Consider the following 13981-nt stretch of genomic DNA (forward strand, 5'->3'; position numbering starts at 1 on the left):
CTATAAAAATCTTCTTCTAAACTATCATTTCCTATGAATCAGATTCTGACGAAATAAATGAAATTTCATGGCTACAACTGAAAAACTGTGGCAGAAAACAAAAGTTGTGTCTGAAAACTTGAAGGATTTAATCCTCAAGCTCCCGTCGACAAGTCGGGCATGAATTCTGAACCTTCAACCAGCCAAAGATGCACCTTTCATGAAATATATGATTGCATGTCATCTTTGTGAGTGCCTCCCGGCTGCCGGATAATCCCTCCAAGCAAATCACACAGTCGTCGGATAATTCATCGCCATCACCGCTCTTCTCGGCAAAAAACCTCTGCTTCTTCAACTTGTTTAGTGCAGAAGTCGATGCACCTCTGGGAACCACTTCTCGGGGCTCTTCGTCTACTATCATTGTCCGATCAATGGGATCTCCGGCAATCAAGCACTCAAGGGTAATGTCTGTGTCTGCCACCACATAATGCCCCACAAAAGGTTGCTCATTGGCCATGAAAACGAGGACGCGAGCAATGTAATCAGCTAAGAAATCGCGGACAGGCTCATCAAGGTTAATGGAAGAGAAAAGATAATTAAGACGGCTTTTGCATGGTTGCTCAGAAACTAGGTCATGGGAATGAATTTCGAAGAGGAAAGCGGAGGTTGGAGCAACTTGGCGGGTTCCAATCTCTATCAACTCTCCTTGAAGGTTTCTGAGTAATTTTCTGCAATAGCGATGGAGGCGAAGCTCCAAAAAGAAAAAGGGTGGCGGCATGGGATTGGGCGACAAGCTAGTAGAATTCAGTTTGACATCAACTCTCATGGCAGCCATCTTGAAAGCTGACTGAAACCCACAAAGTATGGAGATAACAGATGACGAATGTTCTTGCTTATGGCTATGGGATTATATAGAGGTGAGCTTTTAGAGTCTGATGTGTTTATGTTCTCCTGCCATTACAAGGAAAATCCAATTAGTTTCTATTGTTTTCCTTGTCGCCGGCGGATTTCTGATGGTCTCAGAATCCATCTAGGATTCGTAGTTACCACATATGTTGGTAAAGATTTGGTTGACGTCCAATCGGACGGGAGAGAATGGGGACTCCGTAACCAGGACATTTACTATTAGTTTCCACACAATAATTAATATTTAAATTAAATAACTGGTATTACTATAACTTTATTTATAATAAATTCTGTATTATCTTTTCATTAAAAACAAACTGCAAAACTTTTTTTTTCTTCGTAAATTTAAATTTTTAAGCTTTTCTTTGTTTCAAATTTCAAATTCAAGCGATTAATTTCATTTGTTTGAGAAAAAAAAACTATTAAATTGTTTTGATACTTCTAATTAAACTAAATGAAATGAAATTAAAATATTTTGATTCCGTTATATTCGATTTAATTATTCCTTAAATATGGTTTATTTGGTTCGAATTTATAAATAATTTAATTTTTCAAGTTTAAAACCTAACTGATCATATATTCTTCTCTTAATAGAAATTTCAAAATAAAAAAAAACTCATATTAAATTTTTTGATTTGCAAACAAAATGAAAGGATACAACTCAATTTTAATTTTTGTCATTTCAAGAATCGTGAACCAAATGATCTTTCAGATCTTTGAAAGCAAAAATCAACAACATGATATAAAAAAAAATTCTCTTTCAATTAATATTAACATGTCAAAATATCAGAAAATAAAAATTATTTACATCTTATAAAAATAAGTATCTCCTAATCAATGGTAGGTTGAAAAAGCTATATTATTCGTAAAAAAAAATTAGAAATAAATTTTAAAAATTAAATCTAAACGAAAGAGAATTTTTTCACTAAAAACTTAAAAGAGAAAGTACGAGCCAATAGTTAAGAGTCTAATTAAAAACACTTCAAATATACATAGTTTTATAATTTTTTTTAACAAAAAAAATTCTAAAAAAATAAACTTCAGCTAATGAATAAAATTTAAAAAATCAAATGAAATTAATTAAATAAATTTAAATTAAAATAATTAATTAATTTTATTTTTTTAAAAATAGAAATTAGGAGAGTAAAATACGAGATGATTTATTTAAATGCATTTATCACCAGATTTAAGTGTGTAAGTATAATTTACTTTCAATTATAATTATTTAATATTTTAAGATTTGATTAATATGCTTTTTAATATATATATTTATTTGTTAAATTCTTATTAGTTTATTGTAGCCTATTGGAGTATGTACGTATTATAATTACTCCACCATGACCACGCTCCAACCAACCCCTCCATTTTTGTTTAACAATAGATTCTGTTTATTTTACAACAGATGAAGTTTGCCTAAAGCAACTCAGAAACAACTCCAAATCTGTATATATACATGATGACCCAACAGCAGCAGCAACAGAGCATGTTACTGCAGGATCCTGGAGTCAGCCTGGAAGATGGCCATTGATGCTTCATTCTTGCAATGGGTTCCTTAAATCTATTCCATTAATAGTAGACAAGAAAATAACAAGAGTTTCCTTAAAATTGTCAAATTCCTAAACCAGAACATTGAAAAAAAATGCAGAATTCACTAAAACAGAACGTTGAATCCTATAAAACTCTCCTAAACTATCATTTCCTATGAATCAGATTCTGACGAAATAAATGAAATTTCATGACTACAACTGAAACTGTGGCAGAAAACAAAAGTTGCGTCTGAAAACTTGAAGGATTTAATCCTCAAGCTCCCGTCGACATGTCGGGCATGAATTCTGAACCTTCAACCAGCCAAAGATGCACCTTTCATGAAATATATGATTGCATGTCATATTTGTGAGTGCCTCCCGGCTGCCGGATAATCCCTCCAAGCAAATCACACAGTCGTCGGATAATTCATCGCCATCACCGCTCTTCTTGGCGAAAAACCTCTGCTTCTTCAACTTGTTTAGTGCAGAAGTCGATGCACCTCCGGGAACCACTTCTCGGGGCTCTTCGTCTACTACCATTGTCCGATCAATGGGATCTCCGGCAATCAAGCACTCAAGGGTAATGTCTGTGTCTGCCACCACATAATGCCCCACAAAAGGTTGCTCATTGGCCATGAAAACGAGGACGCAAGCAATGTGATCAGCTAAGAAATCGCGGACAGGCTCATCAAGGTTAATGGAAGAGAAAAGATAATTAAGACGGCTTTTGCATGGTTGCTCAGAAACTAGGTCATGGGAATGAATTTCGAAGAGGAAAGAGGAGGTTGGAGCAACTTGACGGGTTCCAATCTCCATCAACTCTCCTTGAAGGTTTCTGAGTAATTTTCTGCAATAGCGATGGAGGCGAAGCTCCAAAAAGAAAAAGGGTGGCGGCATGGGATTGGGCGACAAGCTAGTAGAATTCAGTTTGACATCAACTCTCATGGTAGCCATCTTGAGAGGTGACCGAAACCCACCAAGTATTGATAGAACAGATAACGGATGTTCATGCATATGTCTATGGGATTATATACAGATGAATTTGAATGTGTTTATGTTTTCCTGACATTACAAGGAAAATCCAAATAGTTTCTATTGTTTTCCTTGTCGCCGGAGGATTTCCGATGGTCTCAGAATCCATCTAGGATTCGTAGTTACCGACATATGTTGGCAAAGATTGGTTGAGGTCCAATCGGACGGGAGAGAACGGGGGACTCTGTAAGTAGGACATTTACTATTAGTTTCAACACAGTAATTAAATTTAAATTAAATCACTAATATTACTATAATTTTATTTACAATAAATTCTGCTTTATCTCTTTGTTAAAAACAAACTGGAAAACATTTTTTTTCTTCGTAAATATAATGTTTTAAATATTTATGGATAGAAAGGTTTCAAATTAATACATAAAAAAGAGATTATATTAAGGGCAGATATGATTAAAATAAAAAAAATTAAGAAAATTAAAATTAAAAAATAAAAAAAGTTATAAGATAATTTTTTTGCACCAAATATATAAAAATAAAATATAATAATAAAATTCTAGAGATTTAGCAATGAAATAAAATATAATTAAAAATTTTAAATTTTTTATATTTATAATATTTATATAGTACAAATCGGATTTAGTTTCATGAAATTCTAATTTTATATATAAAAAATTATCTATTTTCCCTATTGAAAAATCTGTAGCTTTTACCAAAATGGGGAAGCAAAATTCTAGATGATATTTAAATTAGTCACTTTATATATATATATATTTCTCTAATTTCATAATAGAAAATGGTAAGAAAGCAGAAGGCCTATAATCTATGCTTTAATTAACCAGAGTTTATTAACAAAAATGGCAAAAATATAACTCTGCCTAACATGGTTTATTTAAAGCTTTATTTACAGCTTGCTGTTTCATCCTTGGCCTCAACATCTTAATAGATAATCAAAACCCCAAAAATAGCTACAAAATTTTACCCTAAACAAGAAAAAAAGTCCTGATCATTCAACCCCCGCAGCTCTTTTTCTTTGTATTATAAAAACCAAGATTTTTTTTTTTTGCATGCAATCAACCCTTTCTTTCTCAAATATCTATCAAGGAAAAAGACAGCAAAAAAAAAATGCATAAATCACTCCCTTTTTTGCTTCTTTTTCAAATTTTTATTCTCACTTCTTCATCCCTTTTATCACTTTCGCTTGAAGCTTCTGAGTTTTCCCCCCTCCCAAACGAAGAACTTCAAGGTATCTTTCTCCCAATGTGGTTTTTATTTGTTGTTTTGTTCATCAGAAAGGTTTTTATTGTAAAGAAATAATCTTTGTGGGGTTAATTTCATATTGTGATTTGGGTTTTGAAAATGGATTAAGAATTTTTTTTTTTTTGTTTGCAGGGATGAAGAATGATGAGCAGTATGATGTTATGATAGGAGGGAAGGAAAGGAGGGTTCTTGAGGAAGAGAATGAGAGTGTGGATAACAACTCAACTTTGATATTAGCTGCAGAACAGACACATAGGAGAGACCCTCTTGAACATTTCAATTATTATACAGGTGGTTGGGATTACAGAAATTCGCATTACTGGGCTGTGAGTTTATTTCTGCAATTCTTTTATCTCTATCTTTATTTCTTTTTTCTTAAAAAAATCCATTCAATATTTGTTGTGCAATAAAGGCTCCCTGTGTTTATTGAAAATATTTTTTGAAAAAATATTTTTTAAATACAAACAAACGCAGCCTTAATTTGCTTTTGGGTAGATGAAATTGCGATTTCCTAAAATTGGAAGTAACATTGCCATTTTCTAATTAACATAAATGCTGTGAATGCAGTCTGTTTCTTTCTCCGCTGCGCCTTTGTTCGTCACTGCTGTGGTCTGGTTTGTGCTCTTAGGCCTTTTCCTTTGTGTTGCTTGCATATGGTATTGCTGCTGCTGCTGCTGCCCGCAAAGAAAGAGCATTGGCTATTCTCCTATTGCTTATGCACTTTCATTGATCTTCCTTGCATTTTCCACGACTGCAGTGATGTAGGTCTCAACCTTCCTAGTTCTACCTCTCTTTCGTGTTTATTACACTTCAGGCCAATGTTTCTAAGTTGATTCAGCTTTTGATTCCAGCGCTGGATGTATTGTTCTATACATAAACCAGGAAAACTTCAGCAACAGCATATCAGATATGCTGAAATTCATTATTCAAAAAGCCGTATCCGTATTTGACAATTTGATGAATGTAATGAAATCACTTGCTGCAGTTTCCGAGGTTACGGGAGGAGGTCAACTTCCTCTTCCTCCTGATCTCGCTAGTCAAATTGATAGTGTGGGTCAAATGATTAATTCCACAGCTAATATTCCTGAAATCCAATCACTGAGAAACACAAAACGCATTGAAGGAGTTTTAGAACCTGCGTGAGTAAATCGCTTCAGTTTCTTTCAGTATGTTGTACATTTCTTCAAGAACTCAGTTCTGCATTGATCTAAGCTTTCTCTTGTTCTTCCCTGAAGGAGGACTACCCTTAACATACTTGCTGCTGTGATGCTATCTGTGGCCATTCTTGGTTTCTGTAAGCCTGTTAATTTTATTTGTTTCGTTAAGCATATGTATATCTATATATCTAATTAATATTAATGATCTTTTTTGGAATGATTGGTTGCAGTATTCTCAGTTGTAGGCGTGCAATGCTGCATTTACGTGTAAGCATATGTGTGGTGTTGCTTTCATGGATTGTTTTGTATTTTCCTATATAACATTCTTCTTTGGTATCTTCTGCAAAATGTTTGCAGATTTGTTGTCATGGGATGGATTCTTGTCACTTTGGCATTCATTTTATGTGGGATATTTCTCATTCTTCACAAGTAAGCTCCATTGAATCACATGAATTTAGATTGTTTAATACATTGCAATTTGCATCAGTTGATTCTAAAGACAATCTTGTTTAACATCTGTGAACTCGTTTCAAACTGATAATAATCTCTCAATCTGATACCTTAAAGAAACCCATTTTGTCAAACATCTAGTGTGGTGGCAGACACATGTGTTGCAGTTGATGACTGGCTCCAAAACCCCTCAGCTAATGCACCGCTGAGTCTTCAGTTTCTGCCATGTATGGACAATGAAACTGCACAAGAAACCTTGAAAGCCACGAAACAAACATCCTTTTATGTGATAAACGTTGTTAACAAGTTCATTATTGAGGCTTCCAACAGGGACCTACCACCTGATGCTGGAATTCTTTATGTCAATCAAAGCGGTCCACCGGTGCCTCTCCTCTGCAACCCATACTATCCTGATTTGACAGAAAGGGATTGTTCTCATGCAGAAGTCAACTTTGGCAATGTGGCTCAGGTCAGTCAATTTAATCCTCCTCTAAAATATTTGTTCTGCTTCAAGTTTTTGGCGACTAAATGGCCTTTATTTCACATAGGAATGGAGAAAACATGTGTGCGAAGTTTCAGATGAAGGTCTTTGCATTACCCAAGGCCGGTTGACTCCTAAAATATGTGACCAGATGACAGTTGCTGTGAATATTAGCTACTCATTATACAGCTCAGGAGAATTCCTCGTTCAGCTCGGAGACTGCAGTTTTGTTCTGAAAACTTTCAGCGAGATCAATGAGAACTACTGTCCTGACCTCAGGCGGTATAGTTTCTGGACCTATGTCGGGTTGCGAATAGTTGCAACTTCTGTCATGTGCGCTACCGTCTTATGGATGGTTTATTCAAGAGAGAGGAGAATCAGGGTATTTACCAAGGAGTTAACTGAACAAAATCATTTCCCATGAGGAGAAGCCTGATGTTGAGTCTGTAGTTCATATCTTTCTCTAGAGGTAAGATTCAATGTTACCAATTCTCTAAATGAACTTCTCAGGCATATCGGATCTTGGGGTGAATCATTAAGGGCTGAAACTAGATGTTTACGTACTGCTTTTGAGAAACTGTTTGATGAAATGCATGAAAGAAAAATGCTGTTGTCTATTGGAGTTTGTTGATTGGTGATTATGTGCAGAGCCCAGAAGTGCAAGTCGGGTTACAGATGTTTCAGGAAGATGGTACCACCCCGAATTGAAGTAGAGGGAGTAATACAGATTAACGTTATTAAAGCGCTAAGCCCACAGGAAAATTTGGGAGACGGCGATTTGTAGAGATTTGATTGTGAAATTTCTGTAAAGAACACTACTTATGTAAATAAGTTTAAATTTAGGAAATGACTTCACTTTTGAAAAAATAAAAGTCATTTATTTTATTTTTTAACTGAAAAATATTTTTTATTAATTATTTTTTTTTAAATACATAAAATATCAAAAAATTCAATGCTAAATATATGTTTTAAAAATTGTTTCTCTTAAAATATATGTCCTATCTAAACAAGGAACGACTTTCCTCTTCCCTCCCACCTCCGAGCGGGATTGTTTATAAATAAATATGTTTCGTTTTGTGGAAGATCTGTGTGCTATGTGAGGGATTCTCCTTAATCTGCTTTTCTGGTGCTTGCATGTTGAGTTTTTGCAAGTTGTTGAGTCCATTGGTGATGAATCTGTGCTGAGCTGAAGCCATGCATGCTTTTGGTGGTATTGACGGGTATCTTCTTCGCCGTATTGAAGCCAGGAGCTCTTGGGGACTACTGGTACCACTCCTATTGGTACCCAGTCTCTCAAGGCTGGACCGTGCAAGAGAGCCATAAGCTATTTAATTTTTAAATAAATGAAGTTATTTTCTTGATTTTGAACATCTTATAATATTATTAAAATTTCTACATATAATTTTTTTAATTTTTGTAATATTACATTCAAACAAAAAAACAAATAATCTTTTTTAAAAAATTCATGAAAAATATTTGTCATATATAAATTATTTTCCGCCAAACAAAACGAAAACCAAATAAATTACCCAATTTCACGTTCCCACAAACATGTTGATTGTTGATCTCATTTTAAACAAGAAAACGGTAGACGGATAATATCAAAAAAGAACTCAAATGATGCAAAACCAAAGGAAGGCACATTCTCAGACGGACAAAGGAGATAATCTCTTCAATGTGTGAAGACAAAATCAAGTATTCAAATACTTCCAATCCGATATTGATATCATCTACAAATAAATTTCTGATCTGTTTATTATTATTACATGCACTGTTAGGGACGAAACAGAACAAAAGAAAATACAATGTTTTGTATGAAATCAGTGGGAATCCTTCTCCTGCCAACTTTCCTTCTCATTTCTTCAACCTTCTTATCAGGTGGAGCTTCTCAAATTCGCCTACAAGGTCTTGTTTCTTCTTTTTTCTCTCTTGTTTAAGTACGTACCCACTAGGAAATTAATGTTCTTGCTTAATTTGTGCTTTGTTTTGATAAAAACTTTGTTAGTTTCACCACTCAATGCCAGCTTTGAATTATGTTCTTGTCCAAAAACGTGGTTTTTCTTTATAGGGATTATCGATGAGGGTGAGATCAACTTGGTTTCATGGGAAACGAGGAGGTCTGTTCTTACAGAAAACGAATCTATGATATTAGCTGCAGAGCGAACTCATAGGAGAGATCCTCTTAACAATTTTAAATACTACAAAGGTGGATGGAGTATCAGTGAAAAGCATTACTTCTATGTGAGTTTAATTTCTATGTGAAAATTGTTGGATAACTTTTTGTTGCATAGTTTTTCGTTTTCTTTTGGTTTGATGATACTACGTTGTTCCATTGTCCTTCCTGAGTTATGGTTTTTCGATGCAGTCTGTTGCTTATACTGCTGCTCCTTTATTTTTAATTACTGCAATATGGTTTCTGGGATTCGCTGTGACCTTATTGCTCATCTGTATTCGCCATTGCTGCTGCCAACTGGAGAATTATGGCTATTCTCGAACTGCCTATGCACTTTCTCTTGTCTTTCTCATATTCTTCACTCTTGCTGCAATGTAAATCCCACTCCATCTCTTTCTTTATGAGTTTGTATATATATATCCATGCCTTAAAATGGACAGTTTCTAAGCTCCTCTTCTCTTTCAATGGTTTCAGTGTTGGATGCATTGTCCTCTACACTGGACAGGAGAAGTTTCATAGTAGTTCAACAAGTACGCTAAAATATGTAGTGAATCAAGCAGACAATACTGTTGAGAATCTCACTATTGTATCAGATTATCTATCTGCTGCAAAGGGAGTTGGAGTGGATCAAATTTTTCTGCCTGCTAGCATACACAACAGCATCAATAAAGTTGACAGCATGATAAATGCTGCAGCTACTACTCTTGGGAAGGAGACTGATGAAAATTCAGACAAAATACAGAAAGTCCTGGATACTGTGTGAGTAAAAACCTTTTTTCTTGGCTTTTCTTGGTTTCTGAAATTTGTTAATCAAGTATTCTGTTTGTGTTTCAGACGAGTGATTCTGATCATAGTTGCTGCTGTAATGCTCCTCCTGGCTTTTCTTGGTTTCTGTAAGCCTACTAATCACTACAACTTGATCACATTGTCCTAAAATTTCTGGTTTTAAATGATTTTTCCTTCAAAATCACACTGGTTTCTCCTCATTGGTTGCAGTGCTATCAATTCTTGGCTTGCAATCTTGTGTCTACCTGTAAGTGCATGAGCTACATTTAATCATCTGTTTTTGTTGAGACAACATGCATACTACTAGCCACACACACTCTCAATGGCGTTATTGGAAAAAGAGAAAAGAAAAAAGACACAGAAAATGATGAACAAAATAATATCATCTCTCAAACCACTCAAAATCCTAATCCCTCAAAATCCTAATCCCAATGTATTTTTCAAAATCTTACCTACCATAAATCAGGAAAAGATACATTATTTATAAGCTTTGTATCACAGGAGAAAAATCTTTTATTAGATTCGAGTTGTAGTGCTAAACTTTTTAGATTAAGTCACGATTCAACCCATAAAAAATATACTAAAAATTCAAGCCATACGATTAACCACTTCCATATTTAATTCTCTTGTTAATGCTGATTTAACTGACTAACTAATTGCAGACTAGCTATGACTGGATGGATCCTTGCAACAATTGCATTGATTTTATGCTGCTTATTTCTCATTCTCCATAAGTAAGTGATCAAATTGCTCATCTTTCCTTGTCTTTAGCAATTGGCTTCAACTGGAAATCGAACTTGAGAACTTGCAATTCAAGAGACGATTCTAGTATCATGGCTACAACTCAATGGTGCTCATCCCGTTTCTTGTTTCCAATGCAGTGTAGTTGGAGATACATGTGTTGCTATGGACGAATGGGTCCAAAACCCCACAGCACATACAGCTTTAGACGACATTCTCCCTTGTGTAGACAAAGCAACTGCCCAACAAATCTTGTCAGAAAGCAAACAAGTCACCTTCCAGCTAGTTGAAGTTGTTAACACATTTATCACCAATATCTCCAACACCGACCCACCAAAAAATCTGCCTCCCAACTTACCACCAGATACTAAACGTTTATACTACAATCAATCTGGTCCTGCTGTGCCTGTCCTCTGTAATCCCTACAATTCTGATATTACAGATCGAAAATGTGCTGCTGATGAAGTGTCCTTCACCAATGCATCTCAGGTGCTTGCTTCTTTGTCCCTGTAACATCAATTTTTGTCTCTGCTTCTTTGTAGTGAGATTTGTTCTACCTGATTTTCATCTCTAATGCAGGAATGGAGCAAGTACATCTGCCAAGTCTCAGGAAATGATATTTGCATAACGACAGGCCGTTTGACACCTGAATTTTACAAGCAGATGATATTTGCAGTAAATGTGAGCTATGCTCTGAATATCTACGGGCCCTTCCTTTTTGATCTAGTAGATTGCAGTTTTGTTCGCCAAACCTTCAGTGGCATCGTTGAGAACCATTGTCCAGGCTTGAATCGTTACAGTGATTGGATCTTTATTGGGTTTGTAATGGTTTCAGTAGCAGTAATGGTCTCTTTGATCTTCTGGTTATTGTATGCAAGAGAGAGGCGTCACCGGCTGTATACCAAGAAGTTTGTGCATCTACCTGCACAAGAGTCCATTGGAGAAGAAAGTGGTGGTCCAGTGAGTTCTCAGAGTTGATTCTGCAGATGATAATGATCTAAAAGGCCAAATTTCAAATAAGGTCATTCTTATTGTATAGTTCCAGGTAAATTTAGCTTTTTTTTTCGCTGATTATTAGATGTTGATGTGGGCTTTTAGAGATTAAACATGTTTGGTATAAATCAAACAATTCAATTGAATTATTATGCAATTATATTTTTATTTTTATTTTTTGAAAAATAAATTTTTTAATTAAAAACAATTAAATTATTTTATTTTAATAATGAAAATTTATATAAAATAGATCAATTGAGTTGATTAAATTTAATTTGAACTGATTTAATGCTTAAAAAGGTTTCAAAAAAATTTAGGATCAAATAGTATCGAATTAGGCTAATTTTGATTTTTTTTTGTACAATTTAAATTAAAGAGGAGAATTATATATAATTCTCTTTGAACTTAGATGGAAAATTAAAGAAATAGAATTTAAAAAAAAAGTTTTAGCTTAAGAACAAGAAAAACCGAGAAAAAAAAAATCCCTGAATATTAAACTAAAGAAACAAGAGTCACATATGCTGATTTCAATGGCAACCAAGAGTAGCTCATCTTCTTCAACCAGACGAACATGCCTCTGCTCACCCACCACCCATCCAGGCTCATTCAAGTGCAGCCCACACAGGAACTCAAGAGGAATTTATGCAAATTCAACGGCTCATATAAACCGGATGGAGCCATCGTCATTATCAAAAACAGCAACAACAACAGCATCCTCAAAATCAAAGAACATGGTGATGATGGCCTCGAAAGCCAATGTTATAAAGGCGTTTCTGATGCAAATAATAAAGCCATCAAGTCATGATCTTCAAAGAAGGAGGAATTTCAAGCCCAAGCCTACCAGATTCTGTCCTTTGAATGGCAATGGCCACTATGGGGTGACTGTTTCTTGACCTTTCATCCGATGAAATTATGTGTTCATAAAAAAAAAATTATTTATTAATTTTTAGAAAAAATTACTATTTAATTTTTATAATATAAAAAAATTTATTAATTAATTTTTATTTTAAAAAATACATTAAATTTTTTTGATATTTTAAAAAATTTACAATAAAATTAATTAATTTATCTGTTAATTTTAATTATTAAATATGTTAACTGTTAATGGTTTTTGAGCCTTATTTATGATTAGGCTGGTATTTCTGATATTAAGAGTTGGGATCGAAATATTACTCATGGTTTTACTAGAATAATCGTGTTATATATTAATTCTATATTTTGATTTGATCTTTCAAGTTCTATTTTTATTTTTTAATTTTTAAATTTTTTTGGCTAAATATTTTGAATCGTAAAACCTTGTGTTTTGAATGATTTACTAACCGGATTTTAGTAATAAACTGATATATGTTAAGCCTTTTTTTTATAGAATTTATTAATAAAATATTTAAATTTGAAAAATTAAATACGATTGAATTTATTTTTCAATTTATGTAATTTTTATTTTTGAAATATGTAAAAATTCAATTGAATTTTATTTTTGCTGATAATTTACTATAAATAAGGCATTTTTGTTAATGTTTTTTTTTAATTAATTATTCTTTTATTAGTTTCCAGATTGGGATATTGAGGTAAACATGTTTGCTTATGCATATTCAATCTTACCACTTTCATATAAAAACTATAAAAAAAATATCAATTAATATCATTTTTATCTAATCAATAATATTTAAGTTTTATTTAAAAATTAATATATCTTATTTGTTACCGTCAATACCTTAATTTTTATTTATAAAAAAGTAAAATTAATGAATATAATATATTGTGGTGTTTATAAAATGAATAATCCGTGTATACGCATTCAGTTCGATTCACCAGACACGATCTAAAATGAATTAATATGCTCTTTATAAGAGATTTAAACATTCTTCCTCTTTTTTTTATTAAGTTTTTGGATGAATATTTACTATTAAATATTTTAATTATTTATCAATCGAATACAAATATTTTAATTAAATATATAATTATTTAAAATTTTAAGTATTTATTATCTTTAAATAATTTATAAACAATTAATACTTATAAATTAATTTTTATATATTAAATCAAACATCCTTAAATCACTCGTGTCTAATCATAGAAAAATTATTCAAATACATTTTGGTTGTCAATAATAATAATGATAATTGATGACCGCTGGATTTCTTCACCCCAGAACAGGAGCTTGACCCCAGCCAAAGGCCCATGACACAGAGGCCCACGTACTTGATACCCCCCAACAAGCCTGGCTCATCCCAGCTTCCGGGCCGGGCTCGACCAAGCTTCCTCACTCAGTTCAGCCTGATCCCTGACCAGCAGACCCCTCTCAGGCCCAGCGTCCAGCCCAACTCTCGGCCCAGCCCGGAGTCCAGAACAGTACTCACCAGACAGCCTGGCAGATCCGCTCGAACGTACGCATGAGGAGAATCAGAGGCCGTTATGCATGTAACAGGCAGCTGATACCCTAGTACACCCGAATCTGTATGGCAGAGATGCGTGGCCCAATCCTGGAGAGACCTTTACACGTCACCAGCAAGCAAGACAATGTATAAAAGAGGAGTCCCCT

At 34.0% G+C, this 13981-nt stretch overlaps 4 protein-coding genes across 7 annotated transcripts; 2 read left to right on the top strand and 2 right to left on the bottom strand.

The window, feature by feature from the left end:
- Nucleotides 1-127: 127 nt before the first annotated feature.
- LOC110612647 (E3 ubiquitin-protein ligase AIP2) lies at nt 128-814 on the bottom strand. Its single transcript, XM_021753424.1, has one exon. It carries the CDS (start codon nt 812-814, stop codon nt 128-130), a length of 687 nt encoding a protein of 228 aa, XP_021609116.1.
- Nucleotides 815-2678: 1864 nt separating this feature from the next.
- Nucleotides 2679-3425, bottom strand: LOC110612648 (RING-H2 finger protein ATL77). The gene has a single exon (XM_021753425.1). It carries the CDS (start codon nt 3423-3425, stop codon nt 2679-2681), a length of 747 nt encoding a protein of 248 aa, XP_021609117.1.
- Nucleotides 3426-4333: 908 nt separating this feature from the next.
- LOC110614013 lies at nt 4334-7613 on the top strand. Of its 3 annotated transcripts, none has more exons than XM_021755459.1 (10): nt 4334-4644; nt 4791-4984; nt 5226-5419; nt 5510-5797; nt 5894-5952; nt 6046-6082; nt 6173-6244; nt 6407-6734; nt 6814-7215; nt 7321-7613. In XM_021755459.1, exons 1-9 carry the CDS (start codon nt 4524-4526, stop codon nt 7168-7170), a joined length of 1650 nt encoding a protein of 549 aa, XP_021611151.1. In that variant the 5' UTR covers nt 4334-4523; the 3' UTR covers nt 7171-7215; nt 7321-7613. The 3 variants fall into 3 exon arrangements, with proteins under 3 accessions (XP_021611151.1, XP_021611152.1, XP_021611150.1); XM_021755460.1 differs by having other exon boundaries at nt 7395-7613; XM_021755458.1 differs by having other exon boundaries at nt 6814-7613.
- A 743-nt stretch (nt 7614-8356) lies between these two features.
- Nucleotides 8357-11596, top strand: LOC110613992. 2 transcript variants are annotated; one of them, XM_043955813.1, is made up of 9 exons: nt 8357-8624; nt 8815-8987; nt 9112-9293; nt 9394-9678; nt 9754-9812; nt 9916-9952; nt 10368-10439; nt 10587-10935; nt 11026-11596. In XM_043955813.1, the coding sequence occupies exons 1-9, from the start codon at nt 8552-8554 to the stop codon at nt 11422-11424; spliced, it is 1629 nt and encodes a 542-aa protein (XP_043811748.1). In that variant the 5' UTR covers nt 8357-8551; the 3' UTR covers nt 11425-11596. The 2 variants fall into 2 exon arrangements, with proteins under 2 accessions (XP_043811748.1, XP_021611126.1); XM_021755434.2 differs by having other exon boundaries at nt 8358-8651.
- Nucleotides 11597-13981: the final 2385 nt, after the last annotated feature.

The sequence above is a fragment of the Manihot esculenta genome, chromosome 4 (genome assembly GCF_001659605.2).
Source record: "Manihot esculenta cultivar AM560-2 chromosome 4, M.esculenta_v8, whole genome shotgun sequence".
Taxonomy (NCBI): Eukaryota; Viridiplantae; Streptophyta; class Magnoliopsida; order Malpighiales; family Euphorbiaceae; genus Manihot; species Manihot esculenta.

Coding starts and splice junctions, on each gene's coding strand:
- LOC110613992 (XM_021755434.2), top strand. CDS start 8,552: ATGTTTTGTATGAAATCAGTGGGAATCCTTCTCCTGCCAACTTTCCTT. Junction 9,679..9,753: donor CAGAAAGTCCTGGATACTGT/GTGAGTAAAAAC, acceptor TTTGTGTTTCAG/ACGAGTGATTCTGATCATAG. Junction 9,813..9,915: donor CCTGGCTTTTCTTGGTTTCT/GTAAGCCTACTA, acceptor CATTGGTTGCAG/TGCTATCAATTCTTGGCTTG.
- LOC110612648 (XM_021753425.1), bottom strand. CDS start 3,425: ATGCATGAACATCCGTTATCTGTTCTATCAATACTTGGTGGGTTTCGG.
- LOC110614013 (XM_021755458.1), top strand. CDS start 4,524: ATGCATAAATCACTCCCTTTTTTGCTTCTTTTTCAAATTTTTATTCTC. Junction 4,985..5,225: donor GAAATTCGCATTACTGGGCT/GTGAGTTTATTT, acceptor CTGTGAATGCAG/TCTGTTTCTTTCTCCGCTGC. Junction 6,735..6,813: donor ACTTTGGCAATGTGGCTCAG/GTCAGTCAATTT, acceptor TATTTCACATAG/GAATGGAGAAAACATGTGTG.
- LOC110612647 (XM_021753424.1), bottom strand. CDS start 814: ATGGCTGCCATGAGAGTTGATGTCAAACTGAATTCTACTAGCTTGTCG.